This window comes from Kogia breviceps, chromosome 2 (genome assembly GCF_026419965.1).
Source record: "Kogia breviceps isolate mKogBre1 chromosome 2, mKogBre1 haplotype 1, whole genome shotgun sequence".
Lineage (NCBI taxonomy): Eukaryota > Metazoa > Chordata > Mammalia > Artiodactyla > Physeteridae > Kogia > Kogia breviceps.
The window spans coordinates 114766630-114789811 of NC_081311.1; the positions used below are offsets into that span (position 1 = coordinate 114766630).

Here is a 23182-nt window from a genome sequence, read left to right on the forward strand (position 1 = left end):
AGAGAATTTCTAAGCCTAGATGACTTAATTAAATCACAAGACCATTTTTTAAATGACTGTTATGTATTGACATACTGCTTGCCCAAGGAGTCTGTATGTTTTTTGTAACTAACAACAAAATGGTCAGTTTAATCATAACTTTGAAAAATTGTGTAGTCTTTATATCATTGATAATTTAGTAACTATTAAATAGGATACCATAGTTGCTATAATTTGTATTTCTTTTTTTTTTTTTTTTTTTTGCGGTACACGGGCCTCTCACCGCTGCGGCCTCTTCCGCTGTGGAGCACAGACTCCGGATTCGCAGGCCCAGCGGCCATGGCTCACGGGCCCAGCCGCTCCGTGGCACGTGGGATCCTCCCGGACCGGGGCACGAACCCGCGCCCCCTGCATCGGCAGGCGGGCCCCCAACCACTGCGCCACCAGGGAAGCCCCGTATAATTTGTATTTCTTATGTAAAATTTCTTTCCATAGCCTTTTCCCCATTTATCAAGGAACTTTATATCTTTTTATAAATTGTAATGAGTTACTGCCGTAGTAACAGATGCTTATTCTGTCAAGTACTTGGATAATTGCTTTACCAGTAATTCTGAAATAATACTCTAAAATAGGCTATATTACCGCTTTCAATATTACAAGTGGAGAAACTTGGTCACTTGTATCAACCTCTCCTTCTCTCAATCTTATTGCATATATAGTTGGTATCAGATTTTTAGCCCTGTCCCTCTGTTTAAAGTAGGTTGGGGCTTACCTGGTGGCTCAGTGGTTGAGAGTCTGCCTGCTGATGCAGGGGACACGGGTTCGTGCCGTGGTCCGGAAAGATCCCACATGCCACGGAGCGGCTGGGCCCGTGAGCCATGGCCGCTGAGCCTGTGCGTCCGGAGCCTGTGCTCCGCAACGGGAGAGGCCGCAACAGTGGGAGGCCCGCGTACCACAAAAAATAAAATAAAATAAAATAAAAAATAAAGTAGGTTGGATTTTTTCCCTCTTGCTAGAAGATGTTTGAGGCCAGGAAGCAAAAATTGTTCTTTTATTTCATACCATCAACAGTACAAAGGGCTTCAATTGTCACTTAATACTATTTTATTAATCTCTATAAAGTTTTCTACTCATAAATACATGACAGGTCATCCATATCATATCCTGTGTTCTTATTTTTCTTTCTTTCCCTCCTCCTGTTCCTTTTTCTTTAGCTTCCTTTCCTCTTTCATATATTTTTTCTTTCTAAGAAAAGTTTGACCTATCTCTGAATACAACAAGAGAGGGTGGAAGGAAGGAGAACTCCTTGGCTATATCTTACATTTGTAAAGGGCCATAAATTTAGCTTTATTTTGAAATGAAGTTCTAGAAATCTCTCCAGACAGACAGATGGGGTTGAAAGCCGAAGACATTCAGCATTCAACTTTAGTTTTTCTTTGTGAACATTGAAAGTATGCTTTTTCTGAAAAAGTTTAAAAATTCCTGCATTTTGGTACATCTATCCCCCAAAGTTAAGTAGCCCAGGTTTCTCTGAAGCTCTCGGAGACCTTAGCAAAGAGTTGTTTTCAATTCTTTAATTGAAAACAACTTTAATTTATAAAAGCCCCCTGACAGCATGTAAGCTATTTCTGTACCCTTATCTCTCCCTCTACACCTTTCAAGCCTGCCCCTTCATCATCTCATTTGTGGCTCTGTACATCTTATCATATGTGGCTTTTCACTCTGCTCTGCTTTTCAGAGGGACCTGGAAAGAAGTACTTGAGGGTGAAAATATGGACAGAGAGGTATTTGGGAAGAAATCGAGTAAAGGTAGTGCAGTGTTATGTCTACTAGTGTGTATTTTCATCCTAGAGCCCATGGCTATTAGACCTTTGTTTTTATTTGTTTTTTCTTCTTTTTAAACAATTGTTTCTCAGAATAGACTTTCTGTAGAATGTGATACCAAAGTACCCTCCTAATGTAATTTTTTTTTTTTTTTTAGCATTTTCTGCTCGAGATCCCAATAAATTCTTCCAGGCCTCATCTGTCTTTCTCTGTTTTTAATGTTCCGTAGCGAGGACTGGAGGGAAGGTTTGGAGAGTATGGAATACTGAAGTTAATTTGTAAAAGGTTGCTTTAGTTTCATTATTTCCAACACGTGCTCTGTTATAATTTCCAACTTCTAGTAACCCTTTGAATATATAAAGCTTTTACATTTCTTGCAATAGTAGCAGAGATGTATATATTTATACATCAGTGTCTCTTTGACCCTATTTTAAAGCAGAGGCAAATTACAAGAAGCTTAAAATATAAGAGAGAAGCAATAAGTTCGTCACCTACCAGTCTGAGAACTAGTCAGAACACTTAAAGAGTGTCCAAGTGATTTTTCAGTAAATCAGTCAAGGACAGTAGAGTAAATCACATTCACCCCCACCAGAGGTACAGAATCAAGTCAAATCCAGTGTGCTCAACACAGAGGCAGGCGGCCCAGAGTGAGTCTGAAATTTACAAAGTAACCTCACATGTATTTTCCTCTGACTTTTTTGTTTGCCACCGTGTCATTACCAAAGGAGGCATAGGAGAGGTGAGTGTAAGATATAAAGCTTTGATGTTAGAGCAGAGGAATACGTTAAACCTGAGTTCAAGCTAACAGATTCTTATGACGATAACGAATATTTTAAGGGCCATTTTCCATCAAGCGTTCTTCAGATAAGCAGTTACCAAGTTGCTGTTATTATGTGCTGCCATCCGGTGTCCGTTTTGTAGAATGCAGAGTTTTTGGTCAAGCTGATGCGTGTGTTGAGTTTTCTTTGGTTTGGGGGTTGTTTTGTTTTTACTTTTTACCTTTACAAGTCAGGATTTGTTTTAGGGAAGCTCTCTGAAGTGTCTCACTTGGAGAAATTGTCCCACCAATTGCATTAATTGTAACTAATTGTCCTTATTAGAATTTAGTTCTTTCTCCTTCCTAATTACATTAAGGATCTTTTTCCCCCTTAGATGTGATGTCTTGTGACAGAAAAATTAAATAGCCTGCATTTATTGTCCCAGGATCTATTTCCTGTACTGAATCACTAGTGTCAATATCAATCCCTTACCTAATTGTTACTTGTAAATTCATGCGAGACTCTCTCACCTATTTCTGGGACCTCTGACTTACTGAAGTTGGACATTTCCTGACCTATGTATCTTGCTTAACCCTCAAGTCTATCCAACAGCTTGGTTTTTATCTCTCTGTGTGGAAAAATAAAGAAGAACTCCCTCAAAGTTAAGATGATGAAGCGTTGATGCATTAATTGGCTCCCATCAATGGATGAAGTTACTTGCTGGCCATCTTGGGAAGGTAGAGATGAAAGGGCTTCCAGGTCAGCATTGCAGAACAGCCCAGGTCAGGCTAAGAAGTGCCCTTGTTCCAAGGAGAAAGATGTTCAAGTAATTCTTTGACAGCAGTTGGGTGTCTTCCTCTCTCAGAGTCTATTATGAGGCTCTGCATAGACGTGACTAAGGGAGAGTTGCATGCCACCTGCTCTACAGACAACTGATACAGCAGAATGAGCATGGCCTTTTAAGTCCAGAAGACTTGGTCTGAATCCCATACTTATGACTTTGATGCCCTTGGGTAGGATGCAACTTCACTAAGCCTCAATTTTTTATCTGAATGTGGAGGATTTGTTTCCGTAATTTCTGCCTGTCTCCCCTGAGTTAGACATAAATGCCTTGAGGTCTCTGCTATTTGCCTTTATATATTCAGTTCTTGGAATTGTATCTTTCCTGTGGTAGATGCCCAGTAGATACCTGTGACTGGCTTGGGGATTAAATTACTTGACACATACAAAATACCAGATGCCATACCTAGCACAGAGTGAGAACCAATGCATGCATAATAGCTTATCTTATTGAAATACATCTGAGAAGTCAGGAAGCCCTCTAGAGAAAGCTAAGTTATTGCCACTAGAATTATAAATTAGAAAAAGACATACTAAACCAGGAGTGTTAGATACTTTTAAAACAATGCTATGAAAGACTTATCAAAACACTTGGGAACTAAGGAATAAATAAGGGAAATGCAAGAAGTAGGTGCTTTTGTAGTCCTTGTTAGTAAATAACAACAAACAGGGCAGGAGTAATCTAGATGAGTGACCCTCCTGAAATTTGAGAACCCATATATTCTTTTACTCAAAAACCTTTGATAAGCACTCACTAAATGTCAGATATTGTGCCCAGGAGTGGAAAAGCTCTAGGTCAGGGATGGTGTTCCCCTCCCTAGGGGTACTAGGAAAGTAGAGGGACTTTCTTTCCATTCTGAAAATTGCTTCATCCTCAAAGGTCTATTTTAAAAGTCCTGCCTAAGCGCTCTAAACTTGAAGGAGTTACTCGCTCTCTGAGTTGAATCTCAATACACCGAAAAACTGTCACCTATGAGGATTTGGTTGCATGCAGAAAGCAAGTCAAGGCAAAAACCTTGCCAGTTGACCCTATTCATACTCCCTCCAGAGCTGACAGTGCCATCAAAAGGCTTGCTATGTTAGAGTAACTGGTGAGAAAGCTTTTCTGCTGATATCCTGAGAATTACAGGCAGCACAGTGGGCCAAACACATCAAATGGGGAATGGACTCAAAAGATATTGTGAAGAAAATAGCCAAGTCTCTAGACTACTTCATTCAGAGAGGAAGGTTCTGACCTAAGTCATAGGTTAAAAGATATTCCCATTAGGTGGATTCTTAGCTGCTCCTAGACTAGAGGCTTTTGAAACACTTTCTTGTTTTAGACTCCCTACTGAGTTCAGGTGAGTCTACTCATCACAAACCAGATAATCCCCTGGCAGGAAAGAGAAAGAGGTGGTGTCATAGTTAGAAACACATCCCTGCTTCCAGCTTCTTATGAGGAGTTGAAAGACTCATCATGTGACTCCTTTAAATCAGTTCAATTCCCAAGAGAAAAATAGAGCTTGAGAGTGGTGGGCCTTTGACCAATCCTTCTAATTAACATAAGGTAAAACAGTTAATTTGACAGTCCAGATGGCTTATAACTTGTCACAGGCTCTGCACTCTAGCTTTTGTAATTTGAGACTTAGGACCAAAACTATGAAATCTGTGAAATCTGACACTAACAATCTCCTTAACCAAGAAAAATAGTATATTGCTGGTTTGGTTCCAGAACACCTCAATAAAGAGAATAAGGCAACAAAGAAAGTCACATGATTGTTTTTGGTTTCCCCTTGCATATAAATTTATGTTTACACTCTACTGTAGTCTATTAAATGTGCAATAACATTATGTCTAGCAAAACAATATACATACCTTAATTCAAAAATACTGTATTGCTAAAACATGCTAACCATCATCTGAGCTTTCAGTGAGTCATCATCTTTTTGCTGGTGGAGCGTCTTGCCTTGATGTTGATGACTGCCGACTGCTCCGGGTGGTGATTACTACAGGTTGGGGTGGCTGGGTAGTTTCTGAAAATAAGAAAATAATGAAGTTTACCACATCAATTGACTCTTTCTTTCACAAACGATTTCTCTGTAGCGTACAGTGCTGTTTGAAAGCATTTTACTCACAGTAGAACTTCTTTCAAATTGGAGTCAGTCCTCCCAAACCCTGCCCCTGCTCTATCAACTAAATTTATGTAATATTCGAAATCCTTTGGTGTCATTTCAAGAGTCTTCACAGCAACTTCACCAGGAATATATTCCATCTGAAGAAACCACTTTCTTTGCTCATCCATAAGAAGAAATTCTTCATTCTTTAAAGTTTTATCATGAGATTGTAGCAATTCAGTAACATCCTCAGGTTCCACTTCTAATTCTAGCTCTCTTGCTATCTCCATCACTTCTGCAGTCACTTCCTCCACTGATGCCTTGAACCCCTCAAAGTCATTCATGAGGGTTGGAGTCAACTAATTCAGACTCCCGTTAATGTTGAGATTTTGACCTCTTCCCATGAATCAGGAATGTTCTTAATGGCATCAAGAATATTGAATACTTTCCAAAAGGTTTTCAATTTACTTTTCCCATATCCATCAGAGGAACCATGACCTATAGCAGCTATAATATATTTCTTACATGATAGGACTTGTTGATCCATGGGCTGCAGAATGGATGTTACATTAGTAGGCATAAAAACAACATTAATTTCATTGTATATCTTCATCAGAGCTCTTGAGTAACTAGGTAGTTTGTCAATGAACAATAATATTTTGAAAGGAATCATTTTTTCTGAGCAGCAAGTCTCAAAAGTGGACTTAAAGTATTCAATAAACCATGTTGCCAAGAGATGTGCTTTCACCCAGGCTTTGTCATCCCGTTTATAGAGCACAGGCAGAGTAGATTTAGCGTAATTCTTAAGGATCCTAGGATTTTCAGAATGGTAAATGAGCTTTGGCTTCAACTTAAAGTCACCAGCTGCATTAACCCCTAACAAGAGAGTCTGTCTGTGCTTTGAGGTTTTTGAAGTCGGGCATTGACTTCTCTTCTCTAGCTATGAAAGTCCTAGATGGCATCTTCCTCCAATAGAAGACTATTTTGTCTACATGGAAAATCTCTTGTTTAGTGTAGTCACCTTCATTAATTATCTTACCTAGAGCTTCTGGACAACTTGCTGCAACTTCTACATCAGCATTTGCTGCTTCACCTTGTACTTTGATGTTACTGAGACAGCTTATTTCCTTAAACCTCATGAACCAACCTCTGCTCACTTCAGACTTTTCCTCTACAGCTTCCTTATCTCTGTCAGCCTTCACAGAATTGAAGAGGGTTAAAATCTTGCTCTGGATTAAGTTTTGGCTTGAGGGAATGTTGCGTCTGGTTTGATTTCTATCCAAACCACTAAAACTTTCTTCTTATCAGCATTAAGACTGTTTTGCTTTTCTATCATTCATGTGTTCACTGGAGTAGCACTTTTAATTTCCTTCGAGAACTTTTCCTTTCCATTCACTTGGCTAACTGCTTGGCACAAGAGGCCTAGCTGTCAGCCTGTCTTGGTTTTTGACCTGCCTTCCTCGCTAAACTTAATCATGACTAGCTTTCAATTTAAAGTGAGAGAGATGCAACTCTTCCTTTCACTTGAACACCTAGAGGCCATTGTAGAGCTACTAATAGGCCTAATTTCAATATTGCTATGTCTCAGGGAATAGGGAGGCCTGAGGAGAGGAAGAGAGATGGGGAAAGGCCAGTTGGTGGAGCAGTCAGAACACACACAACACTTACGGATTAAGTTAGCTGTCTTATATGGGCATGGTTCATGGCGCCCCAAAACAATTACAATAGTGACATCAAAGATCACTGATCACAGATCACCATAACAAATATAATAATAATGTAAAAGTTTTAAATACTGCGAGAATTACCAATATGTGACACAGAGACATGAAGTGAACAAACGCTATTGGAAAAATTGTGCCACTAGACTTGCTCAAAGCAAGGTTCAATTTGTAAAAGAACCCAATATTGTGAAGCACGATAAAATGAGGTATGCCTATACTCTTTAATCTTAAAAAAAAACCCACAACATAAATTAGTGAACAGATTTTAGGCTTCAGAATCAGAGAAACTGAGTTTGACTCTAAGTGTATGGCCTTAAGTAAGTTACCTAAACACTCTGAACTTTGTTTTCCATATTAGTAAATTGACAGATTAGTACCTTCATCATCTTTTTTTGTGAAGCTAAATCTCCAGTAGACAAGCAAACTTATACTAGGTACTCAAAATAATTTATGCTAATTATTATTTTAAAAGAGATCATGAAAAACTGAATTAAAATTGGAGCCTCTAAAACGTTGAAAAACAGCATTCTATTTTTCTTTTTGAAATGAAATTATCTTAAACAAATTGGAAAAATATTCACTTGTATTCATAAAGACATTGTTTGTAGTTTATAAGATCAAAAAGAAAATTGCACTGTATGTAAAATGCCAGAACAATTCATATTACTGAAGTTCCAATACCTGCAGTTCTTACCCTATTCAGCTTGTTCATCAGATTCACCTAAGAGGGAACATTTCACAGCAGTTCAGAGTTCTGTGAACCATGAGGTAATCGAATTTCATGCAACTTCAGTTCTAACCGGTTCCAGTTCCAAGTTTAAGAAGGAAAGAGTAATGCCAACACATTCTATAAACGATCAACATCTGAAAAAGATCAAATCAGAACCATTTACCCAGGGCTTGCTATAGAAAGGAAGCAAATAAGGTATAGAGTATCTCTTGCCAGGAGATGAAAAATATAGTGGGAAATATGACAGGCAGGTTAAATATAGGTTCCGTCATGCCTGGGGGTGTCCCATTCTCCTTGGTTACATATGGTCAAAGTAAGGGGTGGAGATAAAAATGATGCCCAGTCTAGAACAGCAGTCCCGTCAATGTTTACTCTATCTTGGACCATCTAATATTATGACCTGAATAAGAAGAAGGCTACAGGTGTTGCAATTCATCTTGCTGCTGCTGTTACCTCAAATGAGAAATGGGAACTAAGGCAAGGGAATAAAAAGGTCTATGTGGTTTTCATTATTCTGATATTTTTCATCATTTGATTGAAAAAGTGACTATTTGAAGACAAGTGGGTCCAAGAACATAGTGTTCATATTTGCAAGTTGGAAAATACACATTGTGTTTGTTTTGTTTCTGTTTATCCAGTTTTTTTTCTTTTTAACACAATGGTGTATCATTAGGAAAGCTTCAGGCATGTAAGAGCAACCTAATCTTGTAAATATTAACTTTACTGAATCACAGCTGTCCTTTAAATCAAGCCCCTAGAGACTATGAGGCAAGGGGAACTAAATTACACAAAGATCTTAAATGGTCATTTAAAATGTATCTTTGTGTAGTTTTCTATGGATCAGAATAGTCTTTTTGTAAACTTTTTTAAAAAATCACTTTTGTAAAATGAATTCAGCTATTCTGAACTGAGTGTTAAACCAAAGCAAACTGCAGCAATATGACGTAATAGAAACTTATGTATATTAATCTCCTTAATCTTTTACCATCTAAAACATTTGTCTTTCTTCATGACACAAATATATACACATCTACGTATTGAAGTAATACATGTTCAATGCAAAGGAAAATCAAAAGCTATGGTTTCACTCTCTGATTTAACTATTGTTATATCCAGCTTTTTTTTTTTTTACCCCCGTGCTTAAGTTTAATCATTGACTCAACAAATACATATTTATTGCCTACTCTGTCCAAGGCACTGTTGCTTGTCACTGGGGGTATCTCTGTAAGGATGAAATGTTTTCTGTTGATTTGGGTTTTTTTATTTAATGGGGGGAGAGAGAAGTGAAATTTACAAAAAAAAAATTTTTAATGTATCCTAAGTGCTATGTGAGGAAATCATGGAAGTCATATTTGAGGATGTAATATTTGAACTTTGATGAATGGGAATTGATAATCAGAAGGGTCTGGGACGGGTGAAGACAGTCATAGGTAAATAGCACAGCATTGTCTTATGAACTACGTATTATATTTTGGTCTGCATTAAAATCTTCCCATATCAGGATTCTGCTAAGTATAGGGTTCATTAGTCCATTGTATGACTCCATTATATGCAATTTACATAACCTATCTCATTTTTTTATATTTTAGATGCAGAATTAAGAAATGGTGCACTTCATTCTTGTGTAGAGAGCCTTAACTTATGAGATGATTTCTTTAGGATAAATTTAAATTCATAGTAATGGGCTTGTTCAATGAAAAGATATACACAATTTAAAATATTTTTTTAAAACATATTGCCAAATTCACTCCTGAAAAGTTGTTTCCACTCCCACCAAAACTGTATGGGAGAATCCATTTCTCCATACTCTCAGTAAACCTTGGTATTATTCCTTCTAATTCTTACCAATTTGATTGGCAAAAAAGTAAAAAGCATTTGACTCCCTTTATTTGCATTGAGTTTCAACATTGAAAAATATTGTGAACTAGTCAGGTAAATTAGCTGGTTAGTTTTGCAGACTCTGATGTATATTAAGCCAATGAAGAGATATAACGAAGGACGAGCTTCTGATTTCTATTTTTACTTTGCTGTTTTTGGTTTGCTGCAGAAACATAGACTTTTTATGGAGTGGAAGACATGGATACAAGAGGTTGGATTTTTGATAGCTGAAAAAGATTTGGGGAAGATCTACAAATGATTAAACTTTTACTATAAATACCATGATATATAAAAATTACAGAATATTTTTATTATTATCTAAATTCCATACCACCTGTAGATTTTAATAAAGAAAAGATTTTTAGGAATTCTGGTTAAAAATATAGTCTCTACTTATTCCAAATGTTGCTCATACAATACCTGTGAATGATTTCTTCAAGTGATAGTGCTTTTTTGCTTTTTTCTCTCCTAAGGAAAAACTGGTCTACTTCCTGGATTGTTCTTTCTAGTCGAAAAATTGAATTTTACAAAGAATCCAAGCAGCAGGCTCTGTCTAATATGGTGGGTAGTTCTCTGTTTCTACTATTATCATGTTTACAGAAATATCGTTGAATTAAAAGTTTGGTTTCAACAGAAATCACACTAAAGCCTCCAAGCTATCAACATCTGAAAGCAGATGGAGGAAAATGACTCAATAAACTTTTAATCAGATGAAGGGAAAATAGAACTTAGTGTTTGTTTTATTAAGTGGTGCATTTGGAGAATAATCACAAAATGAGATGAATGGCAAGCAGCTCTCTAGTAATGGGAAGGTAACACTTTAAATTAAGGTGCCATTTATAAATGCTTTATTCTTATTTATGAAATGATCACTAAATGCAGCTATTTGCTCAAATAATGTAGTATAAAGTATGTTATAAAATGCATTAGTAATAAATACTTAATGGATGAGACTATGGAAAGCTGTGTTAAAGAATATTATAAGGTGTAAATCGTATTAAACCATGTATGTGCATCTTTAATACATGAATTTAAGTTGTTATCTAGCATGCTATAAAGTGCTTCACACATTAATAAATAATAATAAACTGTTTATAAATGGCACCTTAATATAGGGTGTTACCAATGAGGAAACACTCTAAGTTAACAAAGTGATTTTTTATCTTAGTCTAACTGTGACATTCACTACATCCAGCTAACCTTTCTGAACAGTTCTATGACTCCATCTAATGGAACTAATACAATTTCTGTATCCAATAGTTATTACAAAGTGAAATTTGTAGGGCTTCTTGATTGGTACCTGGAGGAGGGCCCCATATATGCCCACAGAGATTTGACAGTGATTCTAAGTAGGAGCATTCTGAGCTAGTTACTGGGGCAATTCGAGCTCAGAACCTTGCTGCCCAAACACCAGAGCTGCCACACGATGTTGGAGACAGTGGGCAAGCAGCATATCTGACAGCCTCCTGAGTAGGAAGGACTCCGGGCAGGAACCAAACTGCCATACCCCAACGGCCTGATGGGCAGCAGGGAAAAGGAGTCTCCTGGCAGAAATTAACCACAATGAACTAATTTGTATTTGGCAGGTAATAAAACGATGGAAGGTTCTTTGCTTTCCAGCCACTAGTCGTGTTTGCTATGTAATCCTCTTTAAATAGGAAATAGAAAATCATTTGCTAGGAGATTTTTTTTTTTTTTTTAAAGGAGAAGATTTTAGTAAGAACAAAAGGTAGCATTTGGCTTGCTCCTGATAATTGCAATAGCCTTTATTCCCAAGTAGCTTGCTGATTTTGGAGTCTCGGTGCAGTCCAATCTGTAAACTAATTATGAATAAATTAAAAATATATCTCAGTCCTTTGTATTTTTAATTTAAACTGCCTCGGAAATTTGTTTTAGGGTTTTGTTTTGTTTTTATTTTTTGGCTACAGTAATGTTGAGATAATCTTTTTAAGAAAAATAAGGTACCCCTAAAGGCTAGGTGCAAAACAACTCCCATCCACCCACGGGTCCTTTGTCTTCCCTTTGAATGAGTTCTAAAGGGGAAATGAGGAAGGGAGGAAAGTCACTTGCCTTGCTGAATTTGGCTGCTGAGAAGATGATCTTCATCCTGCTGGGTGAGAAGAATTCCATTGGAGCAGAGTTTATGTCAATGTGCTGGGATAATGGGAGAGATTAGATTCCAAGTTAAAACATTTGGTTTATTTTTATTTTATTATTTTAATCTCCTCAAACCAGGAGATAGTTATCAGATGCTTAATTTTGTACAGGTGGAAGAAAACTCCCACTTACTGTAGGCAAACCTTGCAAGTCAGCTCACTAATTGCATGCCTCTAGTTCAAGCTTCAGAACTGTTGTAAAATGACAATAGATTTTACTTTTAGAGGAAATTTGTTAACCCCCTTTATTTATTTATTTTTTTGGCAGTCCCTATTTATTACTTCTAGTCCCATTTTCAGTGCTCTTATGGTTTCTCCCAGACACTCATTGTCTTCAAAGCAAATTCTGGGCAGGAACTAACTGTGTTTTGTGGTAATCGGGGAAAGAATTACAGATTCCTGTTTGTACTGCATGAATTGTCTTGCTAGTCAAGTTTTTGGATATATTTCTAACCAAATTTTAAAGGCCTGGTGGGATAGCCCACATTTACCAATTCCAGTCTCAGAGAACTGGTATGATGATTACCAGGCCTTGATTAAAGATACTGTGGTTTTATTTTGAAAGAGATTTATGCTCAAGTTTCTGAATTTCTCTTGTGCCCCCTTACACATGTCCTGGTATTACTGTTCATTGTACTTCTGGGAAAGTCTGTCCTTTTCTCCAAGGGGGTCTGTAGAAGCTGCCTAAGTGAGTGTAAAATGTGGTTTAAAAGGGTAAATGGCATTTTAATCTGTACAGGAATGATCCTTGAATGTTAATGCACTGGTGAAGCAAAGCAGCAAAGTAGCTAGGAGAAGGGCTTTGAAGTTCAACCATCGGGAGCTTTATTCTAGTTTTGCCACTTAGGAGCTGATAAACTTATTCAACTCCTTTGAGCTTCAGAATCCTCATCTGTAAAGTGGAGATAGTAATATTTGCCAAGAGAATTAGTAAGGAATAAAATTAGTTAATAAAATAAATAAAAATATGCCTAATAGCCATAAAATAATTATTCTAATATACTCCATTAAAATATAAATATACTATATTCTATAGTACATAATATAGGGTATAATATAATTATAACTTATCATTATAGTATCTTAGTTTTGCACTTGAATTGATTTACGCATGCATAGGAGAAAAGGTATATTAATTCAAGGATTACCAGCATGTACTGTCTCCAAAAAAAGATATATGTATCCATAGGCAGCATAAAATATTGTATCTGAGCAGTGACTAATTCTGAAAATGAAGCCATTTCTCCATTTGGGGTTCTAGATGTAATATTCTGCTTGTCCATATATATTTTCCTGGGGCCCTCATCTTCCTCCATTGTCTCTAAACCTTAACTGCTTTCACATTTAATACAGAATGTCACATAATGTTGTGCCTGATCCCACATTCCATGTTTGGCTATATTTCTTTCTCACTGAAATTCTTTCAGTTCATAACCAAGTCACATTTTTATCAAAAGCAGCGTCCCCCTGAAAAGAAACACAGTCACTTTGCTGGTGTGTGTAAATCAGAGATTCATAGGCTTTGGGTCCTCAGTGACCTATTCAAGGAAAAGGAGGACTGACCTATTCTGTTCTTCTTTTTTAATAACATTAAAGAGTAAAGTACTGCCTACTACTACTGTCACTTTCTAACAGAAAGGACATTGTATAATATCCCAATCCTAAATCTAGGTGGGATAAAACCTCAAAATTAAAGACAGTCTTTACCAAGAGAGGAAACCGTCTCCCTCCTACGTCTACATACATTGTCTCTGTTTTGTTCACTTCACCTCAGACCAGAGAAAGTTTGGTCCAGACTGTCTGGCCCTCCTGTGAAAAGGAGCATTGGAAAACCAGTGGTGTCATTAGTTCCGGATTTTCTGGATTATATAGGAAAGGACAGTATTCTTATTCTGTATTCTGATTTGTAACTCACTTTAAAACTTTGAAATATTGTCACTGGAAAATAATGCAGAAACCATTTTTAGTAAAATGTATAAAACATGTATGTATATTTTAACAGTTATAATCAAACTTCTACATACCCACCACCCAGGGCAAGATGCACACCCTGCCAGCCCTCCAGAAGCCCACCCCTGCCTATTGTCTGTATGTCATCACAGCCTCTTCCCTTGCCACAGACTTAAATGGCATTTTAGTCATTATTGTATTACCCTTTATTATTTTCCCACCTATATCTATAGCCCTTAAAAATATAGTATAGTATACTTTGTCTGCTTTTGAATTTATAAAATGGAATCACAGCATGTGTTTCTTTTGTTTCTTGCTTCTTTCTCTAAATATCACTATGTCTTGCTTTTTCCTTCCTTTCATTTTGTTTTACTCGTTTCATATTTTTCTTTACTGTTTTAGGAGTGATACACTTGGTGTTCTGTTAGTGACTTGCCTAGAATTATAACTTGTTGAAGACTAAAGCTATTCAAATATTACTTCAGAATAGTTTTAATTCACTTATCACCTTCCCAACGTATGTGCTATTTCTGTCTATATTTTAATTATTTCTTTTCTTTTTTAACACCGCTAGACATTATTTATTCTCTTTTATAGAATCAATATTGATTTTTATTTGCCCAATATTTGCCATGTTCCTTGTTATTTATATATTCCTGTATCTTAGACCTTCCTTCTAGGATTATTTTTTCTTCTGTTTGAAGTACTTTCTGAGAAATTCCTGTAGTAAGGGTCTTGTCGTGACAATCTGTCTCAGCATCTGCTTGTTTCAAATGTCTGTATTCCTCCATCATTTTGGAAATATATATTCTCTCTGGATATAGAATTTTGAGTTGGCAGTAATACTCTTTTGGCACATCAAAGATATCATTCCACTGTTTTCTGTCATCCATTATTGTTATCAAGAAGTTACCTGTTAATCTAACCACTGTTCTTTGGTCGCTCATAATATTTTCTCATTACTTTTGTGTTTCCACTGTTTCACTGTGATACATCTGGGTGTCAATTTCTTTTTATTTTCCCTGCCTGGATTGTTGGGCCTCTTGAAATTGATTATAAATGACATTAATGTATTTTAGAAATTTCCAAGCTATTATCTTCTCAAATGTAGCTTCTTTTACATTTTCTCTCTTATTTTCTTCTAAGCCCCTAGTTAAACCTACATTAAGTTTTCTCACTCTATCCTCCACATGTTTTATATTCTTCTTTCTTTCTGTCTTTCTGAACTGCATTCCAAATAACTTATCTTGATTTATCTTCTAATTCTTTAACTCAGTCTCCCTTTGTGATAAACATTATTTTATTTCAATTATTATAATTTTTATTTCTAGAAGTTTGTTTCTTTTTTAAATTTACTATGTCATTTGTTATAGGGTTTTTTTCCTGAATGTTAAAGACTCTTTTTTATTTTGTGAAAATTAGAAGGTGTAGTTTTTTTTTATATTCTGTGTCTTGTGATTCTAGCATCTGAAGTCTACATCAGTCTGTTTCTACTGGTTCTCACTCACGTTGCTTTGTTTTCTTGTGTGTCTGCTTATCTTTGACTGTGTGCTAATCATTGTTATTGAAATATCATGGGAGGTTCTCTGAGGCCTGGAATAAATGTGTCCTACTCCAGAGTGTTTTGTATTTTTCTAAATTGTCTGGGGGCACTTCCAGTGATTGATTAGATCAATCTAAGTTAACATTGAAAATTTTTGAGTTATGTGTACATAAAAGGAGGGCTACAGCTGTGTTACACCTTATCAGGGACAGAATTATTGTTCACTCCTTCTTAACATTGTTCATCTACAAAGGCAGTCTTCTTTATAATCCCTTGGGATCAGAGAAAAGGAACAAGTTTAATATTGGTTCTCCTTTATCCTTTTATAATGCCGTCAGGCAAGGTGCAGTTATTTTGATTTGATATTCTGCTTTTCTCTGTGGGTTCAGATTCTCACCTCCAAAAAATATTTACCCTGGATGTTCCCACTATCTTTTCAGCCTTTCAATTCTTTTAAGGTTAATTTTAAAAAGAAATATTTTATCCAGCATTTTTCATTGTTTGCAGTGGGAGAGTTGATCCAAATAGCATAGTTTCTCATTACAATCTACCTCACTTTCATTTAAATATGCATTTGGTTAATCAAGTTAGTGCTATTTATATAAGCCTTGGTGGGAAAAGACTTCATAAGAATATGTATTGAAATCCTACAATGAACAGCTTGCTCGTTAGGGCTACATATAAGGCATAGAGATATAATCAAGATATAGTCTTTGCTTTATAGCATCTCTGCCAAAAAATAGGATGAGATGAAATAAGAAACATAGGAGAGTGGTTTTTTTTTTATTTTTATTTTTTTTATTTTTTTTAACATTTAAAGGAGGGACAGCTCACATCTGTGAAAGATTTGAATTAGGCCTTGAAGGATGGTTATAATTTCAATATGTGGAGATTTGTGGGCAGGGAAAATTCCAGTGGAGTAAAAAAAATATGAACAATGGCATGAAACTGAAAATGGGCAAGGTCTGTGTGCTAAAAAGAGAAATGAATATTTTAGTTTGGTTGGAAAATAGGATAAAAGGATTGAGAAGAATGCCATGGGCTGAGATTTGCTACCAGGGGCAACTCTTTCATAAGGTGTGTCAGTATTCTCCAGACATCTTCACCCTATAATAATCTCTCATGGCTCTTCTTTTAACAATTACATACTGAACAGCAGTATGACCCAGGTGTTGCTTGTCTTAAAAAGACCGGTACTGTCACAGGGAAAAGACAAGAGGGGAGATGATTCTTCTAACTTCAACTCATTTAGTCCAAGAGCAGAAACTTTCACCTCAAAAGCAGCTACAGTATTATTTGATTCATCTAGTGGCAGAGAAGTCCTAAAGAAACAAGAGTTGTCAGTTTGATTTATCCTCTGAGGCCTTGAATCATACCCCCTGCGTTTTTCAGGTACACTTATAGTACCAGCATAGTATTTCAATTGGCTCCAGCAATTGACTTTCAACTTTCCTCCTGTGTATGGGCTGTACTTTATGTTTTTAGAGCATCTGCTTGATATGGAGTAGACCCTGGACTATAGCTATGGGATGTGGCAAATATGCACTACCGGTTAAAAAAAACCAAAATTGATGGATTGCCTCATGGGGAAGAAGCTGTGTAATTTAGAGAACCCATTCATTTATTTATTTTATGAACTATTAACAACGTCTAACAGGTGTCAAACAATGTGTTGTTAAACCCTAGAGATATCCAGATGAATAATATAAGATCCCTGCTGTCAAGGTGCTTATAGTCTGGTAGGGGAAACAGAATCATATATAGGTTTATTATAATAGAACATGACTAACATGATAAAGAAATATAAGAAAACATGCTGGGGAACCATAGGTCTAGCTACAGGTAGCTCTTTCCCAAGGAAATTGTTGTTGCAAGTAATGGTCAGCTTATGTATTTCTCCATTAGTTCATTCTGGAAATATCACTTAGGGTCCTTGATATTAAGCCACTATGCTAGGTATTAGGAAAGACACAACAATGAAACAAACTCAGATCTTTCACTTGAGGGTCTAGAAACAAATAGAAAGCATGCCCATAAGTCAAGTAATTGTAGTGAAAAAGTAGACATTGATAGTTACTCCAAAATGGCATGAACAGAGACATGGGTTAGTTTCATGGTAACTAAGAGGAGAGAGATATGGCTCCCAGCTGGAAAGGATTCTAAATATATCTGTTAGAGGAAGTGACATTTGAGGAAGTTTTTGAAGGCTGAATAGGATTTCATTGCAGAAATGGGGGGAAAAGACAGTTTACATGGAAATAAGGGAGTAAGCAATGATAAAATGTGGGAAATTAATTCCTTAATTTATTTGTTTATTTTCCAGATATTATCAATCGCTTGCCTTGCTCCACATACTGTGCTAGTCATTGCTCTTAAAAATGTTTCTTGGTGGTTCCCTGAGTCCTAGGGTGTATATGCCCCAGTCCAGACTTTTTTGTGTTTCTTCTGTAAGTTGTCTGGATACACTGCCAGTGAGCGATTGCCTCAAAAAAAGTTGAGGAACAGTTTTGTAAGACAGCAAGCACTCTAACTTGGTTAGAAAGTCAGTGTGGAATCAGCTCATGAAAGACCTTGAACAGGACTGTGGGAAGAGATGTTTTCTTTATGTAGGCACTGTGGAGCCCTTTATAGTTTATACTACATATGCTCAAATTAAGAGAGATTCAGAGTTTTCAGAGACAGTTTGGGGAGTTAATATATATTTTTCCTACCATTAAAAGAATGAAGATAGGACTTGTTAAATTATCTGAAAAACCTATTCTAAAAATATATGGAAATAGATGAGAGTGATGACGCCTGTGCTTTTATTGACAAAGATAATAGCACAACGGCTAAGTCTGTCATCATTATGGCCCAATGCATTTAGTAAATCACAGGGCATCTTCTTACTCAGAATATATATTCATATTCTCCTATGACCTGATCTTTTAGCAGCATGGTCATTGCTAAAGTAGTCCTAGTGCAAAGAAAGCAAGCAGGGTAATTCATCTAGGAAGAACTAAAAAATATGCTGTGCCCCAAACATGGGTGTATCAGCACATTAGTGAGCACCAGTAGCAACCTGGAGGTGTCTTCATGTGATTCCAGAATATGTGTTCAGTGTGGTGCCCTACTGAGATAAATGCATCATGCAAAGTCTATTTCTGATTAGGAAATTTCTTGACTCCACATTCACCAAAAATCAGACCAAGTGGACCTTACTTCCTTTTATATTTATCTCATGGTACTCAGGAAACTTAGTGTCACTTTTGACATAAATTCAGAAGTATTATAAACATTTTAGGGACTATTTCTCCCCTCAAACTGTACAGTTCTAAAGGCAGTATGTTTGATACGGAGCCTACATGTTGATTGTGTATGTAACTGGGATTTTTGGGGCCACTTTTATGTTTTTTACTTTACATTGTACTAATACTAATCAGAGGCAAACACTGGCAAATTTTACTGCTAATGACAGAAAACTCTTCCAAGGCATTTAATAAACTATTAACTTTTTTAGACCACTCATTCAGCCATAACCTTGAAAGCAAAAAAAAGAGTACTAGAAAAGACTTCATTAAAATAATTTGTTTACTTTTTCTTAATATTGTTTACTTCCAGTGCAAATAATGAGCACAAGTGTTAATTAAATAATGCAGTATATTTAATGTTCATTCACTGTAGCATGACTTTAATAATAAAATGGACTTATTTATGGGAGTAAAATGATGTGATTTAGCAAAAAAAGATGAAAATAGTTTCAATCAGAAAGCTATTCATGAATTATTGAGTAATCTATATAAAATGAATATGGAATGATTTTATCTTTGTGAGTGTTCAAAAAGATCATAAAAATGGAGGTGCTCAAAAAGATCATAAAAATGGAGGTGCAAACAATAGATCTACCAACCTTAGCCTAACGAAGGCATTTTAAATTCTCACAATAATAGTGCTCTGGTGAAGTCAGCATGGTTAACATTGGGGCAGGTTATTAGTACAGCCATAGATTGCACTATCATATGGTCTCAACATACATTTAAAAATTAAAAGAAAAAAAACAGTCCAAAATCTGGAAGACGACAGGTGGAGATCAAAGAAAGAAAGGAAAAAAAAGAAAAATGAATTCTAGTGTTTTATTAACACAAACTTTGTAAGGAAAAAAATGAAATCAAGTGATCGATATTAATATAAATGAAGCCATGTTCTCTGGTTATAATTTTCTCAAGATTTGGCCATTAACCACAATAAATTCTGTATTGTACATAATTTTTAATAACCACAAAAATCTATGAAATTGATAGGATGCTTTATAAATGGGTAATAGCTTACTGTCCAATAAACCTCACCTTAGGCTCTTTCAGAAAACTATTTTAATTATGAAACTTGACTCTCTGTGGTTTATCATTTTGGTCAATGTAATACATCTGATTTAGAGCTTACATTTCTCTATGATAAAACAGACTTTTACTCCACAGTGCATTTTTAAGTTTACTGAATATATGTATTTATTCTTCCTTTAAAAGTCACTACTAAATTGAAATGCTCTGGGAAGCAGTATACCATATTAGGTAGAAATAGGGGCTTCTAAGTCACACAACCTGGGTTAGGAATCCCAGGTTCACGTTTTATTTGTTGCTACAATTCTTTGATGTCTCAGCTGCAGTATGGGGTTAATAAGAGTACCTACCTCATAGAGCTATCGTGAGATTGTGTGAGAAAATTGATGTAGAAAGCCTGACACACAGAAAAGATAATAAATATTAGTTATATTTATTATTGGTATTATTATTACATGAAGCAATTGAGTCTAGTGGTTAAGAGAACAGACTTTGGAAGCAGAATTGGATTCAAATGCACAAACTCACTTAATGACAGTATACTTCAAAATCCTTGTCTTAGTTTTCTTAACAATAATATCAAGATTTTTCAGGTAAAGAAACACTACCTGCTGTCCAAATACAATTCAAAATGTCTTCAGAACCTCATTTCTTACTCATAACATAGGTCAAAACAGATATTCCTGGTCAACTTTCTGCTACAATCTGCATGCTCTTTAAAAGCCGTGAGCCCAGAGGTGTCTCACATTGTTGTTGTTCACATTTCAGTGATGAGAATGGGCAATGTGGCCACAGGTTGGTGTAAAGGGGGATAGGAAAAAATGGAGCCTTTGGCTGGTGAGCTATTGCGTTGGCCAAAAAGTTCTTTTGGGTTTTCCTGTAACATCTTATGGAAAAACCAGAATGAACTTTTTGGCCAACCCAATACTTTCCAGTGACAACTCTAGACTCCTGAAGAGAGAGCCCTGCACACATTTCGGTGGAGAGCTATGCCTCCCTGACACAGGAGAGTAACATCAATTGTCTCAGTCCTGATTCCTTAGAAAACAAAGCCCAAATTAAGCACCCATGCTTTATTTGGGAGGCATGATCCCAGGACACAGAGAGTGAAGTAAAAAGGAAGTGAGGCAGGAGATGATGCAAAATAGAAGAGAGGATGTGTTATCATGCTGGCTACTACTCTACAGTGAGCCTCAGAGACACAGAAAACCACTGGGCAGGTGCACCACTTGACTTGCAAAAAAGCTGCAAATAAAGTGGAGAAAGCATGAAGCAATCTGTAGGAGGAAGGGATGGAGGTAGGAGAAGGAATATATCGACCTTGTTTCTTCCCATTTCTTGCTTCCTTTTGGTTAAAATTTATCACCCGGAGTATTTTCTCCCTGTATTATATGGATCCTGGGCACACCCTTGGATGGCTATGCAGAGGGTCAGATCCTACACCCTGTAAAATAGTATTTTATCCAAATCTGGATGTGGTAAGGATCTAAAAGCCAGTCTGCACCTTGGCAACCAGGAGGGCCTTGCATTCCAAGAAGGTGTCTGCTCATCCACAGGAAGTGGGACCGTATGGGCCCAAGCAGCACTGGTCATCTACAGGGACAACTGAGGCAGACTGAAAGAATGAGGATCTAAGGAGGGAATCTGAGGAGGTGCCTGAGGCATCAAAAATGTGCCCAAATTGCTCACATTGCAGAATTAGTTTTTATGTAGTGTAAATTTAAGGCAATATAAGCACGCAACAAACATAGATTTTAAAAATTCTAGCAAGATTTTGATTCAGGAATAAATGCAATAAATTCTTAAAAAGGGGAGAATACTTTCTCCTCAACAAACAAACAAACATAACATAACATTCTAGTGCCCCAAATCACTAACAAGGCTTTGCTTTTCTGAAAATCTGGTTTGATTTGGTCTTGTAATATACTGAGAAATTTCACTGGAGAAACAATTTCAGTTATTATTAACACCATTTATATTCATATACATAAAACCCACATCTTACAATCAAAGTATCCTCTTCTATGTTGACAGCGGCCATACTTTAGACATTAATAAGATCAGGTATCCATTCAGCACTCTTTCCTAAATCATTTTGCCCAAATGAGAATTTATAAGTGAGTTTTATCCTCCTCCATGACTGATTTTCCAGAATCAAAACCAGTTACGTGATAAAACTTAATTCCTCTAAACAGATTTTGTGTTTCATGTTTCAGACTGATAAGGACAATCTGAGTCTATATTCTGGAATAGCAATTAATCCAAAATAAAAAATGGTAGCTAATAAACTGTTTCATAAAATCTGAGCCTTGACTTTTTTTCAACCACATCTAGTAATAAGGGTATGACAATGAGTGGCCCAGTGATTTGTTGCCCACACACATGGCCAGTCTTCATCATGGACAATGCCATCAAGCAAAAGAGCATCTGGCCTTTGATATTTTCTTAATATACATTAAAAGCCCCCAAATATCCCATAAAGAAAAATGGGAAACTTAATCCCAAAGGATTAATCTAAGTCAGAGAAACATATATTATGTAGAAGAATACCCTGTCAGCTATTATTGAGAAATGGTAAAGATGAACTAAGAGAATAACAAAAATCAGAAGTGGACAAGACCTAAGATCAATTTTTAATGACTTCACATTTCTCCAACAAAGATGCTTTTATGTTTTATTGTCCAGAAGCAGTAACTTTTAAATAATTCTATTTAAATATTTTAAAATCAGTCATTTATATTTTAAGTTTACCCAGAATAAATATATGTATACTCTTAGGTTTAAGTTTATATTTAGTCAATTTTTAAAAGTACATTTTTATAATGATGTACAATGTGATACATTGGCATCATGTAGTTCAGCAGTCTTTTTCATGTGTTTTATAGCTGTAGAATCAGAAATACGTTTTCTATTAAAGGATTCTTTAATTTCAGAGGGAATAAAATCTTGACTGTCTTCCAAATAAATTCTACAACTTTTCTGAACTACTTATTCCAATATTTAACAACACTTAAACACTGATAATTTTCCCTCTAAGAAAGCCTAGTCCCTAAAGTTGTTCTTCAAGCCTAGGTCTTTCTGCTTTAATTTTGTAAAAATAAACAATTGATTAGGATCATTTTTATATAGTCCTTCATTTACTTAGTTGTTTTTTCTTGAGGCTAATATTTTTATTTGCTTGACTTTTACCAAAATAACTTTAGCTTTTTCTGGCGTACTTTTAAATTCACCCCAAATCTCTATTATTTTCTTCAATTTTGCCATAAGATCAGTTCCTATTAAAGGTCAATATAAATGGGAATGTAGTGATTTTTATGTTATTTCTCATTTTGTAAACTATAATTCTGAGCTGTATTTTTAATTTTATTTATTAATTCATTGGAATGAATCT

The 23182-nt window shown here is 36.0% G+C and overlaps 1 protein-coding gene across 2 annotated transcripts in view; it reads left to right on the forward strand.

The window, feature by feature from the left end:
- The window catches only part of ARHGAP15 (Rho GTPase activating protein 15), a 613208-nt gene that overhangs the window by 92616 nt on the left and 497410 nt on the right, over positions 1–23182 (forward strand). For both annotated transcript variants that reach the window (XM_059053493.2, XM_067027507.1), the window contains exon 5: positions 10300–10387. In XM_059053493.2, the coding sequence (XP_058909476.1) occupies positions 10300–10387 (88 nt within the window). The remainder of the gene's footprint in view (positions 1–10299; positions 10388–23182) is intronic.